This window comes from Brassica rapa, chromosome A01, assembly GCF_000309985.2.
Source record: "Brassica rapa cultivar Chiifu-401-42 chromosome A01, CAAS_Brap_v3.01, whole genome shotgun sequence".
Taxonomy (NCBI): Eukaryota; Viridiplantae; Streptophyta; class Magnoliopsida; order Brassicales; family Brassicaceae; genus Brassica; species Brassica rapa.
This window is the reverse complement of record NC_024795.2, coordinates 19986048-20009244: the sequence shown is the minus strand read 5'-3', so window position 1 is coordinate 20009244 and position 23197 is coordinate 19986048. Positions and strand designations below refer to the sequence as shown.

The 23197-nt window shown below is 34.3% G+C and overlaps 2 protein-coding genes across 2 annotated transcripts; both read right to left on the bottom strand.

The window, feature by feature from the left end:
• Positions 1-2587: 2587 nt before the first annotated feature.
• Positions 2588-5805, bottom strand: LOC117126892. Its single transcript, XM_033276138.1, has 6 exons — positions 5056-5805; positions 4177-4881; positions 3522-3907; positions 3362-3443; positions 3028-3279; positions 2588-2938 (listed from the first exon to the last, which is right to left on the bottom strand). Exons 1-6 carry the CDS (start codon positions 5803-5805, stop codon positions 2588-2590), a joined length of 2526 nt encoding a protein of 841 aa, XP_033132029.1.
• A 13021-nt stretch (positions 5806-18826) lies between these two features.
• Positions 18827-21942, bottom strand: LOC103831845 (dihydroxy-acid dehydratase, chloroplastic). The gene is made up of 13 exons (XM_009107782.3): positions 21412-21942; positions 21264-21335; positions 21143-21190; positions 20901-21055; positions 20509-20815; positions 20361-20430; positions 20214-20272; positions 19990-20113; positions 19836-19906; positions 19650-19751; positions 19478-19558; positions 19232-19390; positions 18827-19150 (listed from the first exon to the last, which is right to left on the bottom strand). The coding sequence occupies exons 1-13, from the start codon at positions 21940-21942 to the stop codon at positions 19100-19102; spliced, it is 1830 nt and encodes a 609-aa protein (XP_009106030.1). The 3' UTR covers positions 18827-19099.
• Positions 21943-23197: the final 1255 nt, after the last annotated feature.

The following is a 23197-nucleotide window of genomic DNA, read 5'->3' as shown; positions in this document are numbered from 1 at the left end:
GCTCGTCTGCTCCTATGGAGGCGTGAACCTCGCTCTTCATCGGTTGCTTCATCAGATGGTTCATTTCCTGCGTCGTCTCTAGTCATATTAGCTGCCTCTGAAGTCTTTGGAGCGCGGCAGCAAGAAGGAGTAGGTGGACATCTAATCTTTGCGAGTGCACCCCACACAGTCTGCATCATCGTCGAGAGCTTGACTAATGTATCGGCAGTCCATGCGAACTGCTGCTGCTGTGTACCATCTAATGGTGGTGCTCCAGAATCAAACTGACCAGTATATGGTGGTAACAAATACTCCATAGAAGGGTTTGGAGTATGATCGACTGAGATATTCGGGATGGTGTCATCCTCACATTGTGTCTGCGCAGGACCAGAAGAAGAAGAACCACGACGACGTTTTGAAGCTGGTGGAGGAGGCGTGTAAAGAACTTCAGAAGGAGGCATGAACTCTATGTTCTCCACAGACGTCAGAGATGTGATAGCGGGTTGTGGAAGCTTGCAGTGAAGGATTGTCCCATCAGACATGGTAAAACGGTAAATTTTACCAGAATGAAGGATCTTGTGTTTAGGAAGAACTGGGCATCAAATCTGTCAACCGTATCCACACAAAGAGTATCCGAAAGATCAATATCATGATGCATGAAGATCCGAGTAAGTAGACTGCCAATAGACTCATCCAAAGGCTTCCTGTCAAGAGGACGAAGACCCCTAAACTTCCTTTCAAACAACATCTGAGCAAACAATGCTCCCATGTTTACCGAAAGCTCTGCTGGAGGTTCATCTGCAACACCATACGTCGGCCTGAGAGCAAATGGCAGCCCGTAGTGAATAAGCTGCGCTTCATCTTCAGTAACTGATCCTGCTTCTGATTTTCCTAGTGGAAGATGACCCAGATATTTTGCTACCACTCGCAAGACCGGGTTTCTGAGCATTGCAAGTTTAGCTTCCCGAGATACATAAGAACTGTCTGCAATCTGGCTCCACAACAAGTAAGCACAAGGGAACTTGGGCAAAGAGCATGCCTCATGTCGGGTCTCAAATCCGAATAGTATACACAGCTCGTGTATAGACATCTCATAAAGCAGTCCTCTACATAGGAATGTAAGTTTACCTTCGCTAGCAACTTTGTTTACCTCGGACTTGTAGTGCAACTCAACTGAAGAGAGAAACTGTATAACCAAGTCTGGATATAAGGGTTGTGGATTGTAGCCAAGAGTCCCAAGTCCCATGTTTTTCCACATCTTTTTGACATCCCGCACAATTCCCAACTCCTTTGTAGTGTAATCGCAGATGAACTTTGTTGGTTTAAATCTCATCCGCTGCAAACCATTGTAGAGAATGCAGTGGTAATCACTCCAACCAGCATAGTAATCGCGGTGTGCGTAGGATGCAAGTTCTCTCAGCTCCTTCTTACTTGAGATTTGTCGGTTATGAATTGTAGGGAGTTTAGAGAATGGAGTCAATGGGTCACGAGGCCAAGGGGCTGCTTCCCGAGGCTCATCACTTTCGGGCTGCGCTGAGGTCGAAGCAGCTGTTTCCTTGGTCTTTTTCGGTATTCCTTTTTTCACCATTTTCTGCACACAAACCTTAACAAATGAGTTCTCAAAGGTAAAACTGAGTAAATTGACATGGACAATGATTCAACACCTATGCAACTCAACAACTAACATTACAGCATCAGTAATCTCACTCTATTAATTCCAAATTTTCGGATTTTTTTTTAAATAAGTAACCCTAATTTCTTAAATCAAACTTAAAACTACGAATTAAGGCAAGAGCTATATGGAAAATCGTCACTAATCATCACCCTAACACACGATTTAAGCCAAAACGACTTAATAACACTAAAATTTCACTTTTTGCTATTTAAATTTCGAACTATAAAAGTGGAGATAGAGTTTCATACCTTCACAGATCGACCGAAAGAGTGGTAGATTCGGAATTAGCTCACGAAATCGTGTGGGTTAGGCTCAAGAATCGTCCAAATCGGAGTTAAATCGAGAGAGATAGGATTTATGAAGGGGGTTTTGATTCCATTCTCTCAAGAAAAATTGGGGAAGAAGATAAAAGTGAGGTTTTGATCTCACTATCACGATTTTATGAGTAAAATCGTGTTATTCCGGTTCAATTTAAGTGGGTATTAAACCGGATTTAACCGATGAAAACCATAAAATAGACTTATCAGGGTGCGGGATCGATCGATCCGAAAGACAGATCGATCGATCTGAAAGCGATCGAGCTTTGCCGAACGAGCGTACTGGAACAGGTCGATCAAAAGATGCTGCGCGTTTTTTGTTTGTTCTGCATAATGCTCAGGATCGACTGTCGGGATCGATCTAGTCCTATGCAGAACGATCGATCTATATAGATCGAGCTTTCTGGATCGACCAGCATCTGTAGATCGATCGATCTACTTAGGTTTACCGGATTCGCAATTGTTTTTTGACTTTAGTGAACTTTATGGTTGCTCAATTGATAATGTTGTCTTTCATTTTGTAAACTCAATTACTGTATATAGAAAAAAAACCATTATAACACAAACTCCTAAAATCATTACCAAATAAGTTTAAAAAAGCATAACCAACAATAAATCATAAATCATCAATCTCAACATACTCGGCAGGCTTATTACACTTAATAGGTTCATACTTTGACATTCTCTCAATCAGTTCTAGATCATTAGCTGCTTCCCATAGATCCCACATAATCTTTATCCGAGCTCCCCAGATGTTCTCATCACTCGCCATAGATATGTCCAACCCAAGCACGTGGCATTCGATGTGTTTTATAGTGTACACACCACAATGACATTGAAGTCGGTTAAGACCACTCATAGGTACATAGGAAACATTGTACGGAGTGATGTGGAGATGCTTCTGTATTGTCAATGACTGCACGGCCTTGACAATCCGAGGAATAAGCTGCGCGAAAGCTTCCACTTCCTTGATTTTTTTTTACCCCCGCAGTCAAACACCTGGATATTCCTAGTCACAAAACTGATGCATAAAGCAATCCAATGGTTGCAATTGACCCAGACAGGAATGTACATCCGATCCACATCGACATTCCACAACATCCGTGTTCTTCCATGGGAAGGCAGTTCACCTTTACCGTATTGCAGTAGTAATGGATCCATAGTGTATTTCTTAATACCCTTACAGAAATTCTGGTAATCCTTAGCAATGAGGTCGCTGAAGACGCATGTCATGAAAGCAACACGGTCTACGTTCCATCGTTTCAATGTTGTTCTTTCCCGAAAAATATACATTATAGCATCAATTTCCTACAAAAACAAAGACAAATCTGTAATGTATACATTAATATAATAGGTAACATTTTATAGAAATAACCGGTCGAATGCTTACGTAGTTTTTAAGCCAACTGCTGGCAGACATAATACGTCCGGCTAGATCACCGTCTAACATAGAAGGACCAATCTGTATAGCTCTGTAAACAAAATACAATGGTAGAGATGTCAATTATTAAGAAAATCAACCGAATGATATATACAAAGGAATAACATACGTTCGGGTATCTTGCCAGTCCTGCATCTTCTTAAAATCTGTAGGATGCACAAACACCAAGCAGCGATCAGGGAAATTTTCGCCGTCTAGCTCTATATCTCGGTCATCTAATCGGACCGCTGGCTTCTTCAATGATTTTTGAAGTTCCAATGAATCTGTTGGCTTCTTCAATGATTTTGGAAGTTCCAACCAATCCAATGAATCTTCGACTTTAGCTTGAGAAGGATTCAAACCTTTCACAAATGTGTCTAATGGAAGGTTCTTCATGCAACTTTCCAAAAACTCTTGTGTACCCATACGAAGATCACTAGCTGATGATTGAGTAACTTTTGCACGAGGTAAATTGACACACGAATCAGCAGTCTTTAACTCTTGGTTTTTTACAGCCTGTTGACAAACACGTACAATTACAAATTACACATACAAATTCCATGTTCAAAATAGAGAATAGACATAAACGCCAAGTTCGAAATCCATAATAAACATACAAACTTCCAAATACATATTACATTAAATATAGTCATTACATAAACGACAAGTTTCAAATACATATTACCGCCTCATTCCAAGTTCTAACAACCTAGCTTCAAAGACCTACATTCCATCGCCTAGTTCCAAGCTTTCAACAACTTTTAACTCTTTCTCTTAGTAGTTACCTTTTTCTTTGATGGAGCAGTGCCTTTTTTGCTGGTGCTAGGACCACTGTTGATTTTGGTCAAGCTAGGACCGCTTGCTTGATCACTCTTTCCCACCAATTCAGTCACCACTAAACTTGTCCTGAGCTGTGTAACCTCAGCCTCAATTTTCCCCAATCTGTCGGTTACAACGGTCTCAAATTGCTCAGTTCTCTCTGAAGCTGTCCTGAGTTGTGTAACCTCAGTCTCAATCTTACCCAACCTGTCCGAGAACTGCTGACAGAATTTCTCCCCAAAAGCAGTAAAAGAAGCTTGTACCAGATCCTCCAAAAAAATTTTCATATCTGTGTCAATATTTTCTTTTGATGAAGCAGCTAGGTGGCACAAAACATTCTTCTTCCTTGACTCTGCTCCTCGGTCTGCATGCTTTCTCTTGTTTCTTCCCGAAACATCAGCTGTGCCATCAATATTCTCTGCAACATGACTATTTTCACCTCTCTCAGTATCAGCTGTTTGATCCTCTCCTTTCTCTTCGCCAGATTCCTCAAATTCAGAGTTCGTAGCTTCTTTTACTCCCCAAACATGATTGTTCCAATCATGTTTACTATTGATCATATCTAAAATGCGATCTACTGTTTCATCTTTCTTCTCATCCTTCTGTACAAAATCAGTTGCCAAAAGGACCACTCCATCTATGTGGGATTCCATGAATGAATGCAAAATCCCCTACAAACAATCAAATCATTAGTAAAGTGAACAAGACAATAAATATTTTAATTTGAAAAAAAATATGCATATGTTTTCTGGGAATAAGTTCTCAACGCCAATGATATCTCCATAAGAACATTTTGCACATCCTCTCCAATTACCACACAGTGGACCTGTAAAATTTTTACTGACTTTTGTGCCACAAATCTCTCCTAAAGCAGGAACAGCTTCCATTATCCAAATTTGGAAACCAAACAAGAATCCTTCCATCAGATACCCCTCTTTCTGCTCTAATTTATGCCTTGTTTTATCAATTTGCTTCAGAAGGAAATCAAACGAATACAGACCCCATGGGTAATTCCGAAGCTTCTCCAAATCCATCGCCAACTTCATGTACAGATGCGGGATATTCACCTTCTCATCCTTCCCCATCACCACACCCATAATAACGCAAAGATATATCAGTCTCACCCTATCAACCCAAGTCCAGGTATTGCTCTCTTCCAAATGCTTCTTTTTTATGATCTGCAAATTTATTTTTCCATTTGTCTTTATCTGCTTGCTCCAAAAACCATCATCGTCTTCCCATGTCACTAACCCACTGTTATTCTCTCGCTTCACTTTCAGACCAGTGACAGCATGATACTCTTGCAATCCAAAACGCAGAGGTCTCCTAGCGAAAGTGAACCACTTCTCATGTCTCTTGCTTGTCATCAACTCCTTACACAAGAAAGAGTGTACCAACCTCGCCGAAAACTTCAGATCATTCTTCTGGATAACCATAATCTGTGAAAAAATGGGATCTTTCATAACTTCATCGAATTCTGGTTCCATTTTTTCTTTTAGCAACTCGAGAAGTTTTAGTCGGCAGCTGTTATTAATCTTCTTAACCTGAGGTTCCAATCCCTCACCGTATAAACGATTAGGCAACTCCAACTCCATACCTGAAAATTGAAAACAATACAACATATATCTATTAATAACAAAAACCTAAAATTCCTAAATCTATCCCAAAAATATGATTTAAGCCATGATTGTGTACAAAATCTTCTCTAATCATCACCTTAACACATGATTGAAGCCTAAATATCTTAACTAACTCAAAAAATTTACCTTTTACCTTTCTATTTTCAAACTCTAAAAAGAAGTGGAGATAGAGTTTCATACCTTTGCAGAACGAACTAAAGAGTGATAGATTCGTAAAAAGCTCACGAAATCGTATGAGTTAGGCCAAATAATCGTCCAAATCAGAGAATTGAGTGAGTTAGGGTTAATGATCTTTGGGTGAGAATTTGATTTTCTCCCCCTTTGTTCGTGAATGGGAAATTAAGGGTTTCGTCCCAGAGAAATCGAGCTTAAAGAGTTGAAATCATGCTTGGTCGGTTCAAATCAAGTGGGAATCAACCCGGATATAATCATACAAAACCAAAAAAATCGATTTGGGATTCTTTCCTGGGCACGGGATCGATCGATCTATCCTTACAGATCGGTCGATCTGTAAGGAATCGACCTTCGCCGATCGAGTGAAATGGACCAGGTCGATCAGTATATATTTCGCGTTTTTTTGTTCTGAATAATGATCGGGATCGATCGATCCACTGTAACTTGTAAAGCTGGATCGATCGATCCCGCTTGTCGAACTCATTATTTATCTTTTTAAAAAAATTACAATTTTAAGGGCATTACTGCCATTTTCGAAAAAAATTAGTCTAATAGGACATAAAGTAGTACAGATTAGTCTAAAGGGACATAGTTACCTTTTTTTTGCTCTAAAAAAACAGATTTCCCTTTTTTTTTTTGTCGACTAATCCCCACTGTTCTAAATGTGACATCCCTATCTTCTTCCTTTTTTTGATGAAATGACATCCCTATCATTTTATCAATTTATTCTTATATTTATCGTTGTTAAAATATTTTAAGATGAGTGAGGCATATCAAAAAAACGCAGATCAAACAAAAATGCAGATCAAGCATAACAAATGCAAATCATGCAGATCAATCAGAATTGATGATGATCAAACTAATTTAATAAATTATCGTAATTAAATACATGTTAATTTTTTTTAATAAAAATTAAATATCTCAACAAAATAAAAGATAAATATAATATTAACAAAATAACAATAAATATCATCATTCTAATAAATATAGTGAAATTGTAAATTATATGAAAATTTATCACAATTACAAAAATTCTAAAGAGTATTCTTCTTTTGCTCTTATTTTTTGTTTGATTTTCGGTTCTTTTTTACCATTTGGTTCAACTATATCATTAATTAAGCATGGGCATTAAAACCGAGAATAGAAAACTGAACCGGAACCAAACAAAAAAAACCAAACCCAAAACCAAAGTTCAAAAATAACCAAATGGTTCCTATATTTGTTTAGCCAAAAAAACGAAACCAAACCGAAAACCGAACGGTACCCGAATATTCAAAATAAAATTTATATATCTAAAAATATTAATTATATTTAGTATTAGAAATATCAAATATTCTAAACATCCTACTTATACACCGAACTATAAAAAAATCGAAATACAAGAATATTTTTTTTAATCTAAAGTATTTTAAATTATCTAAATTATCCAAAAAAACCGAATTACTCGAATATTTTGATTTTTTATCCAAAATATTAAAATTTGTCCGAATTATCCGATTTACTAAGTATTATTAAATAATAGGGTCGGTCCGCCCGTAGTTAATTTGATATTCACTAGATGCTCGAGTTGAAATTTGTTTTAAGATTCAAGAATTTGGTTATCTGTTATGTGTTACTTATTAGTATACGGTGGTATAGTTATTTTTCGATTATTCTTGCTTTGGTATTGTATCAAATTAACTAATTGTACAACTCATAATTATAGATGTACAAATGTGGATTTGTGATAAAGTTTGATGACAATACTGTTTTTTTTTTAATTCTTATTCATAGTGGAGTGTGCATGTGTCAGAAAGAGGCATATATCAACTTTTATTTTTTTGCGTATGGATTTTAAATAAATATTATTTTGTATAATGCATACTTGCTCTACAACATTTGCTTGTAGACTAAAAAAACTGTTTTCTATATTTTTAAAAGAGAAAATATTTAGTCTATAATATAACATGAATATATGTATTGACTATATATAAAAGTTGGGTGTTATTTTAAAATGACATATGTATAGAGGTTTTTCAACCATTACTTCACTGGCACAAAATATTTATAACTGCAAATACCTTCTTTTAAAAGCAAAATTAATAAAAGCGTGTACGACAAATGTATTTTGATATATATTATATGCATCAAGTTATAAAGGTTGGAAACATTGCAAAACTATTTGGAGCAAAGTTTTTAACTTCACGATCTTCATCTTGACGTCAGTTCAGTGCCGGCCTTGGCTACAAGCAGAAGAAGCATGGACTTCCAGCCAACACGATAATAAGTATTTTCGTGGTCACATATTTATAAAAAATGACTTTAGCCTAGTGGTTCTAAGAGAAATTACCTGTGCTAGAGGTGTTGAGTTCAATTACCACTGATGGCTTTTTGTTTTATTTTGGCCTCAAATATAAAATGGGACACATGTCACTCCTATAACGCATTACTTGATGACGTAGCATCATAGGAGGGAGGCGAACATATTTTTATATATATAGATAAACTCTATATTAATTATTTTTACAATTCATTGATAACCTAACTAAAGACGTGCTGAAAAAAACTAACTAGAAGCGTACTTTAATTTTTTGAATTGTTTTAGTTAATGTAGATATATGAATCAATTAAAAAACTTAATTAATTAAACATAATATAAAAATACTGCTTTTATTAAAATATAAAATTAATTAAATAAAATATGAAAATACATGCATATGTTATAATATATTTTTAGAGAACAACTGAATCAATACTATTAAAACTGAAGGGCCTTTTTTGAGGTCACCTTAGAGTTTTGAAATAATTACAGATCTCTGCCACTGAAATATTTTTAGTCTATGTTTTTATATTTTTTTCTATTTTACATGAAATATTTTTTATTCCAATAATCTATTTAAACAACTATAGTTTCCTTTCCATTTCACGGACATAAATTAAATTTCTTTTCTTTATACAAACTTCTTATCTGTTTCACGTTAAAAGTCTTCGTGCTTTCTAAACATATAAATATTGAGACTCTGATCATCGGGCTCTATCAACAATCACATTACAACAATTCGAAGTTTTGATATTCTGATACAATTATATAAGGATGATGCTTAATACTAAACATTATGCCCTATTCAGAAATATGAAAATCTAACATATATGAACATATTCGTGTTTGTATATTTTGCACGTTTGCCTTTTGAGATGTATAGTATGAAATAGACACAAACCCGTAATCATTTTTATTTTGTTTAATTATCAGTAATAATAAAAATAAACAGCAAGTACTCATTTGGATAACAATTAAAGCTTATATATAATAAAAGTTTTACTATCCAGTTACTTTAGATTGTGAATATATCGAGATGTGCAATATACGCGGGATATCATCTTAGTTGCACATATATTTTCAATTCAATAACCCAAAATTAGAAAAATAAGGAAGTTTTTTGAAATCGTCTACAAATCGATCAAAAGAATCTAAACAAAAAAAAACTAAATCATAAATACCCGGCCAATCATGATAGTTTCAAATCTTTTACAAATCACTAACGAAAAAAAAAGCAAAACAAGAAAATTATAATTCTGTTAACATAAATACTGAATATAATAAATCACAATATCTTTTTTTTTGTAAACTAATAAATCACAATATCTAATTTTCCTTACACGTATATGCAAGATAATCTTCAAAGTATCTATATTTAAATAAAACAGGACATTTCAAAAATATTCTGATATAATTCAAAGTTTCAAATCTCGCTCGGCAAACACATAAATTTCTATCTGGCTGAACAACTATATATTCAGTTTTAAAAGTTACGAACTATATTAATAATTTTATGCGGAAAGTTAGTAATCAAAATATACTGTGAATCATTAACGAAGTATATTCCAAGTAATATTCTAGATTGCCAAATCTTTCCACCATGTTCCATTCGTGTAATCCCTACGAAAACCCACATCCCCACTCACTATATCTACAACCATCTAAACCCTTATGTAGTACCATGAAAATCTGAACGATAATATTTAAGATGATTGAGAAAAAAGTAACCAAGATAGGAAGGCTCTAGAGATTCTCTTTACCTCTTCATGTTCAACCGTCTATGTGAGAGGAAGAATGACGTGGTTACTTGGGAAACAACCAATTCTAACGCATGGAACAGCCAATGGAGTTACTTGGAGGGATGCAGCAGTATAAGGAACGACGCCATAGTTTGTCCATTCAGCTCGGTGAATTTTCAAGAAACGAATCATGTACAAGGGGTGGAACATTCTTCAAGGGAACACAAGTAAGAGAATGAGTTCATACAGTAATTAGACCGATTCTTTTATCTGTTCATATGTTTAATCATTATATAAGCGCCTACAGCTTACATGAGTGTAACTCTACAACAAATTAAAGATAACAACACAAAGATCTGAACTGATCAGAAACTAAAACGAATCAAGAAGACAACCATAAACATCATATGTAAGAAATCATAAATGTTTATAAGCTTTAAACTTTTTTATTATCCCGAAACAGAGAACTCAGAGAGATATGAACTGAGCAAACATAAAAACGAATAAAGAAGACAACCGATTATCAAAAACTGGGCTCTGAGCTACCTCTTTTTATATTTATGATAATCAACCGAAGTCTATCAACAAATAAACAAAGAAAAAGACATAAGAAATCAAAAAAATTACAACTCCAAATACATTAAACTTACGATAATCAGAAACTCAGTTTTGAAACTCGAGAAAACAGAAGATCCAAGCCACAAATCAAAGGTTTAAATGGGTAAATATAAAAGAGTAAGGAGCCATTGGAGACGTCAGTTTTTAGATCTCTCATGAAGCTTGTCAAAGCACATTCAGATGATACTATTAGCCTAATAGATTGAAGATTTACCTGAAGAAATCGGATTTGATGGTGTGGAATTGCATGGGTGAATGGACAAGATCATCGGTTGATAGGGAGAGAAATGAAGTTTTTTTTTACCGTCCGATTTGACTCACATGAGATAAAAAAATAAGTTTGTGAAATCTATCTGTGAAATGTTTCTAACCCAATAACTGAATTATTTGGGCCACTGTTTGATCTTCTTATTACCCAACCGAATAAAAAAAATTAGCTACTAATTAATTTTTTAATAGTATTGATGTAACCCATTTTGGAAGCTCACTTATTTAGTCTTACTTAGTCTAAACCAACTTAGGTTAATCTAAGAATAATGTCTCTAAACATCCAAGATAACTTAAATTATATATTGTATCATACTGCAATAAAAATAGGAATAAGTAGGTACTAAATTTGGGAACTTATAATATTTATAATAACATAGGATAACTAAAGTATATTAATAATATGTTATGCAAAAGTATCAACATAAAATTGTGAAAGATATAATCAATTCAAAATGAGACATTTAAACTAAAAATATACTTTATTACATAATTAAGAATCAATATTATTAAAAAATCTAGAAATTAATAATGTTGGGACTTATTAATTTATAGATTCATTAGTTTACAAAATTTTCATTTTAAAAATTTACTATACATTAATTAAATTTTAGAAAATTGAATTTCCATTATTTTTTTACTATTTGGTGTATATCAAATATTTTTATATAAATTAAATGTTTTAGATATAATTTTACTAAAGATTATCAAAAGTATTGAAATGTTAAGAAAAACAAAGATGAATTCTATTGTGAATAAAAAATAAAAAATTTGATTTCTGTTTATATTTATATAATATCTATATATATATATATATATATATATATATTATTAATCTATGATTTTAGTGGGACCATTAATTTACATAAGATTTTTAAATAAATTATTATCTTATTATTTTATCGATTTTATCATATTTTGAACTACCTCAATTCGAGACTAAAAAAATTATTAATTTACTGCGTTTGTTAATTTATGAAATGTTAATTTATGGGGTTTCTACTGTATTGCACAACCAAAATCATTAATACTAAAAAAAAATATTTCTTTATGTAAAACACTGATTTAATATGATAAATAAAAAATAAAGCTTTTAAATTTTACATATCAACACAAAACATATCATATATGTTTTTCATACACAAGAAAAGTAATTGTAAGATTCTTAAATCATGGTATATCATAAAATTTATAGATTAGTATAAAATCAAATGTTTATAAAAGCGACAAATCCCGCGCTTTTAAAGCGCGGGTCAAAATCTAGTTCTTACTTAGTATTACTGGATATAACTCATTTTAATCAAAAGAAGTAAATTATTATATCATTTATATATAATAGACTAAAAAAGAAATGGAAAAAGAAAAAGCTACAAACCCCATTGGTCACCTGGGTATCGCCCACTCCCTTCTGCTCCTCTTAGGATATGAATGTGATGCAGTAAAAATGCAGAAAAAACATAGGAGAAATAGACTACAATTTAATCTGCATTTTTTGTCCATTCATCTTTAATATGTAGAATAAATAGACTGCATTTTTATATGCATGCAGAACACTGTTTATATGTAAAAGATATTGTCCCGCAAACACAGCATAAAAGAGGTTGATCAAAAATAGAGGCCCAATGGGTGATATTTTCGTTTTTTTTTTCTCTTTTTTTTCCTATAAATACTACACACAACTTCATTTCTTTATTTATAAACTAAAAAGTTCTATAATATTAAAAAAAGAACCTTTATATGTTTACTTGACATATTCATAATTTAACATAATTTTTTGTAAGAAGTATTTTACACTTTATTTTAGTATACTATAAAATATATAAATATACTAATTAATATAACTAGAACATAACAAAAAATATGAAAATGAAACTACACCAAAATTTACAAAAACTGAACGGGTACTCTACCTAAAATTTGAAAAATAAAAATTGTTCAACCCGGCTGAATTACTTGAATATTTGTAGGGCATATACGGTTTTAAATCGAACTTTCATGGATTTTTTGTTTTCATTTTCTTTTTGCTTTAAACTCGAAGTAAATTGGAACTATTTTTAATTCGGCTATGTTTTGGGTTTAATAAAAAAAAACTGACATGAGTCCGACATTAATTATTCGAACCTACAAATATTACACATAACTTCACTTTTTCAGTCATAAACCACAAAATACTTTTAAATATTAAGTTTTTGGTTTTTTTTGTTAGTTTTAATATATATGAAGTTTAAGATATTTTTTTAATAAAAATATGTAAAATGATATATTCTTTATATATATATATGTACTAAATTCTATAATATTTTCTTTAACGCATATATCTATATACTTGCCAAAAACCAGATTTGAGTTAAACTAGTAAATCCAATCAAAACCGGTCAAACTCATTAAAAGAAGTGATATGGTTCGATGTTAAAGGCCGTTTTCCGAAATTTAAGTTACAAAAAATTACAAATTCTAAAAAAATTCAAAAAACTTCAAGTTTTTTAATATCTATCTAAAATAAATTAGATTTTGTTATATTTTTATATTATTTTAAAAAAATATTTTATTTTCATATCTTTTTAGATTCTAACAATGGTATAAAGATTATAAAAATAATTTTACAGTTATGCATATATATATAGTTACTTAATTTAAAATTAACTTAAAATATAAAATTTAGTTGAACTGGTATGACAATTGACCCACTTGCAATTCTGAGTCAATGTCTAGTCTGAATTTCAAAACATTGCATTCAATAAAATATGATAATTCGGTAAATTAGTTTAACGAGTTTGATCTGCATTTGTTATGTGTGATCTGCGTGATCTGCATGATTTGTTCTGTTTGATTTACATTATCGGTTGATTTGCATATTTTGATCTGTATTACCCATTCAAAGCCTTAACCTGCTGGACGAAAAAGTAACTCATTAATTAACTGCATACAGTACTTTTTATTTTATTAACTAGGGCAGGCCCGCGCTACGCGTATAATTCAATGTATCGGTTATTATGAAATATATAATTTTGTGTAAATTTTCTTCTATGTTCAGTTGGTTGTAAGTGTGATTATGTTAAGAAAATGAGATTGAGTTTTCGATTACCAGAATTCTTTTTTTTATAATAAAGTTTTAACTTTGAGGTAATCTTAGTCACTAAGAATATATTTTGTAGTTGTTTAGGACAATGTCATTACTACTATTAGTACTTGTTGTTGTTTTTTTACTTATGTTATATTTGAGGATTTATTTTTGCTTTATGTTATGTCAGTAATTTGCTAGAGATAAACTAAAGCAAATGTAAAACACACCAATTAATCGGAGGAATAGTATGCTTTGATGATTATATATTTATACTTACATAAAATTTTAAATTGGCTATAGAATATAATGCACAAACAGAACGAATACGACCATATATTATTTTGTACAAAAATATTATAGATCAGCAAAATACATATTAAACTAACTATTATTTTAAAATTATTTTATTATGCTATAGTACAGGTTAGTTAATAGAATAACTATATATACTTTTTGATTTTTATATTAAAATTTGAATATATTAACATCTCAAATTGATAGTAAAAGAAGACCTTTCTTATAAATTATTTCATCTAATCTTTAAATATTAAAATTAAGAATATATCTATAAAAAAGTGTTAATAATATTTCTGAAGTTCAAAACAAATTTATAAAAAATTAAGTAAAATAATTAATGTACACAAATTTAAATTTTTTTGTAAAACTAAAATTATCTAGTTTGTGGATATAAATATAATTTCTGTCTAAATATTTTTTTGAGGATAACTAAACCCAGTTAATATGAATTGCACTCGCATTCGAAATGTGCAATTTTCATATATATTTTTTTTAGTTTCAAAATCATAATAATCCCCGTATAATACACTACATCTATTTATTACTAAAATTTTTCTTTCTCTCAAACTAAAAACTAAAACATATTATAAGCACATTTTTTTTTCCTTTTTAGTCTAATCCACTATTACAATATATAACAGAAATCAAGTACTATTTTGTATCTGTAAACATACGTGTTTAATATATATCCCTATACATCCTATACAATCAATACTAACAAACATATAATCTTTGAATAATATTACTTTTTCAGTGATCCAAAAAAAAAACAACTTTTGGATGTTTTAAAGATATATAAGCAGAACAAACCTGATGTTAGGCGGTGTCGGTAATGTTAGATGCGCTCGTGACTGAGCAAGGATGACGACGTCCTAGGTTACTCCACTATCTTCCTGCAAGTCCAGCATTTCCTCTGTTTTATCTCTTGACCATAACTAAAAGTTGTTTAAATAATATCTTAGAGTATTATCATGATATGTAGTGGCTGCGATGGATCTCTCTATATACATATAAGGGCTTATTGATGTGCATTAAGGTGTCAGTTACAAACTACTTGTATGTATAGAAATGCGAAGAGATTGTTTTGAATGCAGGGACACGTGGCACGACGACAGCCTTCGACTTTCTAACATGGCATCCTATGTGAATGGCCTAGGAGTGAAGAAAACTCTTCTTTCTATATATAGATAGATATATATATAGATAGATAGATTCTTTTTTTGTTCTGCTTTTAATTTATGAATGGGGATTAATTGCAATCTTTCCTGCATTTTTATTTGTTCTGCATTTCTCATGATTCTCTTCTGCTCTACGATCAGACCCTTAATATAAGATATTTATTGGTGGATTCACAATATCCTATTTGGGACCTCTAAAATAAGCTTTTGAAAAACACATACACGTGTTTGTTAGTCCTATGATCAAATATTATGGACATTGCGAATGATAAAATAAAAACCAATAATGTGAAAACTTTTTTTTTTGTAACTGATATAATGTGAAAATTTTCCAGAATGAAAAATGAGGAACATGAAGGGTGGTCGCCATTATAAAAGCCTTAACTATCTAAATATTTGATGTATGCTATCTCGAAGTTCCAACTAATAAGAATCCTAATGAACATAAATATAGGATAAAAACCTAGTAGAAATTACTTGTTTTTCCAAAACTCCGTTAAAAATTCTATCTGTAAAGATTTCGATCACCAAATCATATATATTAGATCCAGACATCCAGTTATATGAGTTGAAAAAGCACTATCTCGGTAAAAAGTTCTATCCAAGAGGTGCTTCGTTTTGCCTTCATTACTTGGTTAGCAATTTGGGATAGACTTGCAACTGGAGTTAGAATGACACAGTGGGGAGTAGTACAAGGCTGTGTGTTTTGTGGAGAGCCAAATGAGTCCAGAGAGCATCTCTTTTTTGCATGTCCATACACCTTCACTGTATGGTGGCAGTTGTGGTAGATTTGTTGGGAGTAAATGCTGATCTAGATTGGGAGATGGCACTAAACTGGCTGGTGGAGCACAATTATAATAAACTGACATTCATATTACTGAGGTTGGTGTTTCAAACCTCTATATACTATCTTTGGAATGAGAGAAATGATAGGAGGCATACTGGGAAGTTGAAACTGGTCGCCAGTTGACTACCCTTATTGAGAAAACTGTCAGAAATAGGATTATGTCAACTCGGTACTTTGAGAAACCCATGCTTCTAGGACTGCTTCAAAGATGGTTCAGAGGAAACTAGCTCATTGGTATAGGCTTAGAAACATAGCTTCATTCTTATGATTCTTTGTACATAAACCTTCATTTTTCATTAATATAAATTTAACATTTTACAAAAAAAAAAAAAGTTCTACCCAATACCTCCTCGACAGAGTTTATTGATATTCTTTTCGCGTTGAAGGCTCGTGTTATCAACGTCGTATTGAGCCCACTTGCCTGTAAAACATGTCTTAAGAGAGGTGTCTTTAAGCTTAAAGTAACAAAAATTGTGAGCTAATCAACTTTGGAGTCACGGCTGGACCGGTATGACCGGCCGGTCCGGTCCAGTTTTTAAAACACTGATTATAATTATTAATTTAGAAACTTTTATTAAATGATAACTTGATTATTATGTTGAGGTGTATATACACCACATATTTTCATACATTTCTTATTAAATGTTTTAAATTACTCTAAAAATTACACCTAATGTTATTGTATATTTTTTGTGGACGACTAGTTATGTTTATGCTTTCATTAAACAAAAGATATGAAATTATTTAAGAGAAAATTTGGATATATTCCTATATAAGATTTTATTTTCACAATTTTTTTTAAATTTTAAAAACTACCTTTTTTATATAAGAAAAATGACTAAATTATCCAAGTTAAATATTAATAATTTGCAATATTTTATATATAAACTAACAAATTCAACCAGAAGAGATTTATATTTCCCTTTTTGAATAATAGTCAAAGTTTTTAAAAGTACTTCTTATGGTCTTCTACTTCTTTTAGTTTTTCTTTTTCTTCTTCCTCGCTTTTTTTTTTATTTCTCCATTTTTATGTATCATATTTTTTCTTCCTTCGTATTCTCCAATTTGTGTGTAATTGTATCTTCTATTCTTTATGTTCAAATCTCATCAACATTTTATGATTTCAAAGTTACATTACTCAACTCAGTTCTCTCATGATTTTAAAATTAAATCAATGTTTTCTAATTGTGTGTATTTTATTTTAACATGCCTTGTCGATTGTTTTAATGTTGCTAAAGACATAAATTTTTAACTATATCATATATTAACAATCACGATAGAGGATGAAAGCATAGCTGAAAACAATGAAAGTTTGGAGGTATAGATATTTTCAAACTCAATGAAATTACTCAAAATTTACTCAAAAATTGCTCAAAATAGAATTTAGAATCATAACTTGAATAACAGTGGTTTATGTTTAGATTTTAGTTCCATTAACATACATGATTGAATAACACTCCTAAGAATTTTCAATCACAATCCATTCTTCGTTCAAACAAAATATGGTACACATTTAAGACCCGAGTTAAAGTCTTGCCTCTTGAGTTCTGTACCGGTTTGACTATGTTTTGCAACGGGAGGAAATTAGGGTTTGCTGTGAGGAGGAGCGCCAACGAGGAGAGGAGAGTGATGTTAAAGAAGTTGGAGTTGATGACTCTTGGTGCGGGCGTGTTGCCATCTGGATCCGGGGTCGGGTGAATCAGATCTTGATGAGGTTATGTATATGAGGTCCACTATGAGCATGTTGTTGATAGCTATGACTCTGAGTCGTTAACCACAGGAGTTGAACAAAGAGTTATTGAGAAAACTTGAAGTGCAGGCACAACGGTTAGAGCTCAGAATATGGCAATAGACAATGATTCACCCACAAAGCAGCCGGATTCTCATGTTGTTCAAGAGAGACCACCAATTGCAGAAGGACAAGCAAGCTTCTCTAATGCGCACGACTTGATCAGCTTGCCCTTTCTTGCCCTTTCTTGCCCTTTCTTGCCCTTCTTGCTATCCTGACACAGCCATGAACCGCTATTGTGGTTTCGTCTCCTTTCATCTTGGAAGAATTCGTTTGGCTATTTGATCCCAAAAGAAAATTGAGGGCTTGATTAGGCTTGAGCAAAATCAAGAATACAGCATATAGTGAGTGATAACAGACCCTTGAAAAGAATAATTCCAACACGAATGTTTGAACAGAAGAGAGTGCCATTTTTGTTGTATATTTACTTGATTTTTTTGTAATTTATTTATTATATAGCCAAGGTGTGTTAGAAACATGAAATGTAATAGAATGGTGTATATTTCCCCATATGATGTTAGTAGCGGTTCACATATTAAAATGGAAGTGTCAAAACATACCCACACAAAGTGAAAGCCATAAATAAATATGAAATATTTAGATCTCTTGGATAATGGCTAAACCGGTTATGGACCGTCTATTTCAAAATCTATTTCAGGTAACCTTCAGTAAAATCCATGTTTCTAATACCACCCATACTCAAATTGGTTATAACTTTGATCAACTTACTCATAACCGAAATTAATAAGTCATTCGGTTTGATACAAATCGAACCGGTACTAGAAATTTGGTCTGTTTCGTCTCAGCAAATCTGCTTTTATTTGCAACACCACAATCAAAACTTACAGAATCAAACTCTCCAAACAGCTAATGATGATCAGTCTTAAGATAAATCCAAAAGCTAACAATGATACTAAAGAATGCAATAGCAAGCCTTGAGAGTTTTTCCCCTCAAGAACAAAACACTACTTTTTCGCTTACTCATCAGTCACGCATCCAGCTGAAGCCGATTGCACGTTCTTGATGTACTGTTTTCAGAATAGTATCATCCAGTTAGCAAAACGATAAAAGAGACATACAAATACAAGTGGTGGTTTTCACTAATATACCTTGTATAGAACTCCGCGGTTAACCTTGTATGCAGGAGCAGTCCATTTCTTTTTACGCTCATTCATTTCTTCGGGTGAGACTTGTGTGTCTATTCTCTTCTTTCCTATGTCAATTGTGATTATGTCTCCGTTCTTTACCAGACCTATTGGACCACCCTCCTGGACATCCCAAGAAAGCTTTCAACATTACCATCTTCACATTTATTTAAAGATTGCAAAAACCAGAGAGAGAGCCAGTGAAGAGACCTGAGCTTCAGGGCAAATGTGGCCAACAACAAAACCGTGTGAGCCACCAGAGAACCTACCATCAGTCAGCAATGCACATTCCTGCAAAATAAAAGCATTGATCTCAGTTACTCAGCTCATAACAAAGAAAAACGAGTTTCTATAACTTAGAAAAGAAAAAGGGAAGTAGTACCTTTCCAAGACCGGCACCCATTATCGCACTAGTTGGTGTCAACATCTCAGGCATGCCTGGACCTCCTTTAGGACCCTCTCCTCTGATAACAACCACTGTTCCCTGTAACAAAACGACATATAATATTACATCTCAGGCAGCAGATATTAGAAAGTAAAACTACTCCATTATCAGAAAGGCAATTACTTTAAAGCTCATCGGGTCTGCTGATATAGCAGCCAGCATAGATTCCTCTCCTTCAAATACAAGTGCGGGGCCTTAAAAACAAAACAGTTCCATTGTATAAGCCCTCTAAAGTTGATAAAAGTATTTTAACTAGAAAGAGCAAATGAACATTTACCAGAGAAATATAACCCTTCTTTGCCAGTAATCTTTGCTACAGAACCCTCTGGTGCAAGGTCTCCTCTCAATATTTGGATGTGTCCAGTCTCTTTGATTGGGTTTGACACAGGTCTAATTATAACCTGGTGGACATTGGAAGAAATAAATCAAGCATTCATTATAATCAAGAAGAATCAGTTCATGGATTCTGTCTGATGAAATAACCAGTAACATAAGCTCTACCTGATTTTCTGGTAAGCGAGGGACGTTTTCTAAATTTTGAGCCAAAGTCTGCCCTGTGACTGGTAGCAGAAGACACAAAAAGAACAATTATGTAATCAGTTTTACAAGCAATCCAAAATGTTAATATCAAGTTTTCTACAAAGTTACCTGTGATACAATCCCCATCCATAAAACCAGCTTCTAATAGATAACGAAGAACAGCTGGTGTGCCACCAATCTGTAGATCAAAACAACACCAACAAAATGATCAAATAGCATACAAATTTGACTTATAAGCAAAACGCCATAGACGCACCTTATGTATATCTTCCATAACATACTTCCCACTTGGTTTAAGGTCTGCTAGAAACGGAACCGCGTCGCTGACCTTCTGGAAATCGTCAAGAGTCAGCTCCAAACCCACAGACCTGGCAATAGCAATAAGATGCAATACAGCGTTGGTTGATCCCCCAAGTGCCATGACAGTAACCATCGCATTACGAAGTGATTTTGGAGTGATGATGTCACGGGGCTTCAAGTCCATCTTTAGCAATTCTACAAGGTACTTTCCAGCTAACCGGCACTCGTCCAGTTTCAACGGGTCTTCAGCAGGTATCGAAGAGCTTCATAAAATGACAAAAAAAAAAACAGATTAAGATTTCCATTTAAGCATAAATATAGGAGAAGAATGTATGATCTTAAAGTAACCTGTAAGGAAGAGACATTCCCATAGCTTCAATTGCAGAAGCCATGGTATTAGCAGTGTACATGCCACCACAAGCTCCAGCTCCAGGACAGGCATTATGAAGGACAGTCTTTCTCTGTTCATCACTTATGGACCCACCAACAAATTCTCCATAACTCTGAAAATACAAAATTGATTACAAAAAAAACATAAACACATAATTGTAAGCCCTCAAAACTAGACACAAGAAAGAAGAAAACGAAACCTGGAAAGCAGATACTATGTCATATGTCATCTCTTGAAAGTGTCCAGGCTGCAATAAAAATCAAAAGTGAACAAATGGATCCAACCAACTAATCAATAAGGAGACTTGATAAAGATAGTACCTTGATGGTTCCACCATAAACCATAATCCCAGGTCTGTTAAGCCTTCCCATGGCCATAATTGTTCCAGGCATCTAGACACAATAAGAGCAAACCAATCACATAACAATAACAACACAAGAGGAGTGATGATTAAAAAGAAAAGCTCACATTTTTATCACAACCAGGGATAGAGATGTTGGCATCATACCACTGAGCACTCATCACAGTCTCGATACTATCAGCAATCAAGTCTCTAGACTGCAAACTGAAACACATCCCTCTCGTCCCCATCGAGATAGCATCACTCACCCCGATCGTATTGAACCTAAACCCGACCATCCCAGCTCCCTCCACTCCCTCCTTCACCGCCTCCGACAGCTTCAGCAGGTGCATATTGCACGTGTTCCCCTCGTACCAGACCGACGATATCCCGATCTGGGGCTTCAGCAGATCGCCGTCGGACAAGCCCACGCCGTGGAGGATGGCTTGCGACCCGCCTTGGGACTTGGGCTCCGTGATTCTCGAGCTGTACTTGTTGAGCTTCTTGGAGGAGTCTGTGAGGGGAGGAGGGGAGGGGTCGGCGGTTACGGGTTGGACGGAGCAGGAGATGGTTGATCGGCGGCGGCGGCGAGAGTACGAAGGGACGAGAGGTTTACAGGGGAAGAGAGTGGCGCGTGGTGAGAGGATAGTGGCGTGCATTGCGGCGCGTGCGTGCGTGGTCGGAAGGGTTTAAGAAAGGGAGAGAAGGGTGAAGTTTGAAACTTGGGGATTGGGGCGAGCTGTAGTGGGTGTGATGCTACCAAATGCTCCATTCAGATACGACAAAAAAAGAGTGTGAGAAAGTGGGCTTCCCCGGTTTGGTTTAAGATGATTTGTAGTAAATGAAAACTGTGTTGAAAATAACTGAAATTAAACTGGAACTAAATACAAAACTGTTAGTCACCTTAAACATCTAAAACGACCACGTTTTATAAACATTTCAAAGTCGCAGCTATTATGCTCCACTACCACTATTTCTCCTTATGTTCTTTATGCTGTGGAGGCAAAGACGGTGTGGTTTGCTGTGGGATTTGGCAAAGGGACGAAGCTTTTGCTCGCTTGAAGCTAGCTTGTTTGTACGAGATTCAGTCAATGGGAAAGATGAACTTCAAGATAGGGTGACTAAAGACGTTTTATTAGAATCAAACAAGGGATTACAAGATTGTCGGGAAAATAAGGAGACAAGATAGAGGTTTAAACAACAAGATCAGAGTGATCGATGGGAAACCCTAAATCTAGCCGCTTAGTGTGTGGTTTATCCAAAAATCCCTTTGTCGTTGTATGTTCTTCTCCTTTTATAGTGTCCTTGCCGGTGATGCCCTAATCGCCCTGTCTTTTGGGCCTCGTCGCCAAAGGCCGAGTATGCAGGCCCTGGAACTGTTCCCTCCAAGCCGAGTATCATCGATCGGCTTATCTGATCGGCTAAAAGTACTCTGGAGCCGAGTCAGCACCTTTAGCCGCTGAGCCGACTAAACTAGCTGAGTTTAATGGGCTAGGACCTGTTATTTGGCGGGCCTTGTGGAGGGATGTAATCCATCTCCTACAATAAGTCCCCCCCCCAGTTCACTTGTGAGCGGCGTAGTGGTCTCAGTGAATTTGTGGATCAGGTTCGTTCGGATAACAGGTCCTAACATGTTTAGTCGTTTGTCGTTTGATCGACGTTTCTAGTCGCTTAGAGAAACACTTCTTCCTGACCTGTTTTACTCGTCGAGGTTTTTGTCGTGGGATACGTTTTACTCGGCCAGATGTACGAATTCAAGTTGATCTCACCGGTTTGCGTTAGAAAACCGGTTTGTACCGAAACCGGAGATTAATTTTGGTCGAGCGCCTTGATTAGAGACCGGTTCGAGCGAGAAACTGAACCGTCACGAGTAAGCCTTTGGGTATTTAGGCGGCCTTTGAGGCCCATTTAGGC

Bases quoted from the DNA above. Each gene is read 5' to 3' on its own strand.
- LOC117126892 (XM_033276138.1), bottom strand. From the start codon at position 5,805: ATGGAGTTGGAGTTGCCTAATCGTTTATACGGTGAGGGATTGGAACCT. The intron at 4,882-5,055 runs GTCAGTAAAAAT...GATTGTTTGTAG, and splicing joins GAGAGATTTGTGGCACAAAA to GGGATTTTGCATTCATTCAT. The intron at 2,939-3,027 runs GTCAATTGCAAC...AAAAAAATCAAG, and splicing joins GGATGTACATTCCTGTCTGG to GAAGTGGAAGCTTTCGCGCA.
- LOC103831845 (XM_009107782.3), bottom strand. From the start codon at position 21,942: ATGCACGCCACTATCCTCTCACCACGCGCCACTCTCTTCCCCTGTAAA. The intron at 21,336-21,411 runs GTGAGCTTTTCT...TATTGTGTCTAG, and splicing joins TCCCTGGTTGTGATAAAAAT to ATGCCTGGAACAATTATGGC. The intron at 20,273-20,360 runs GTAACTTTGTAG...TTCTGCTACCAG, and splicing joins GGATGGGGATTGTATCACAG to TCACAGGGCAGACTTTGGCT.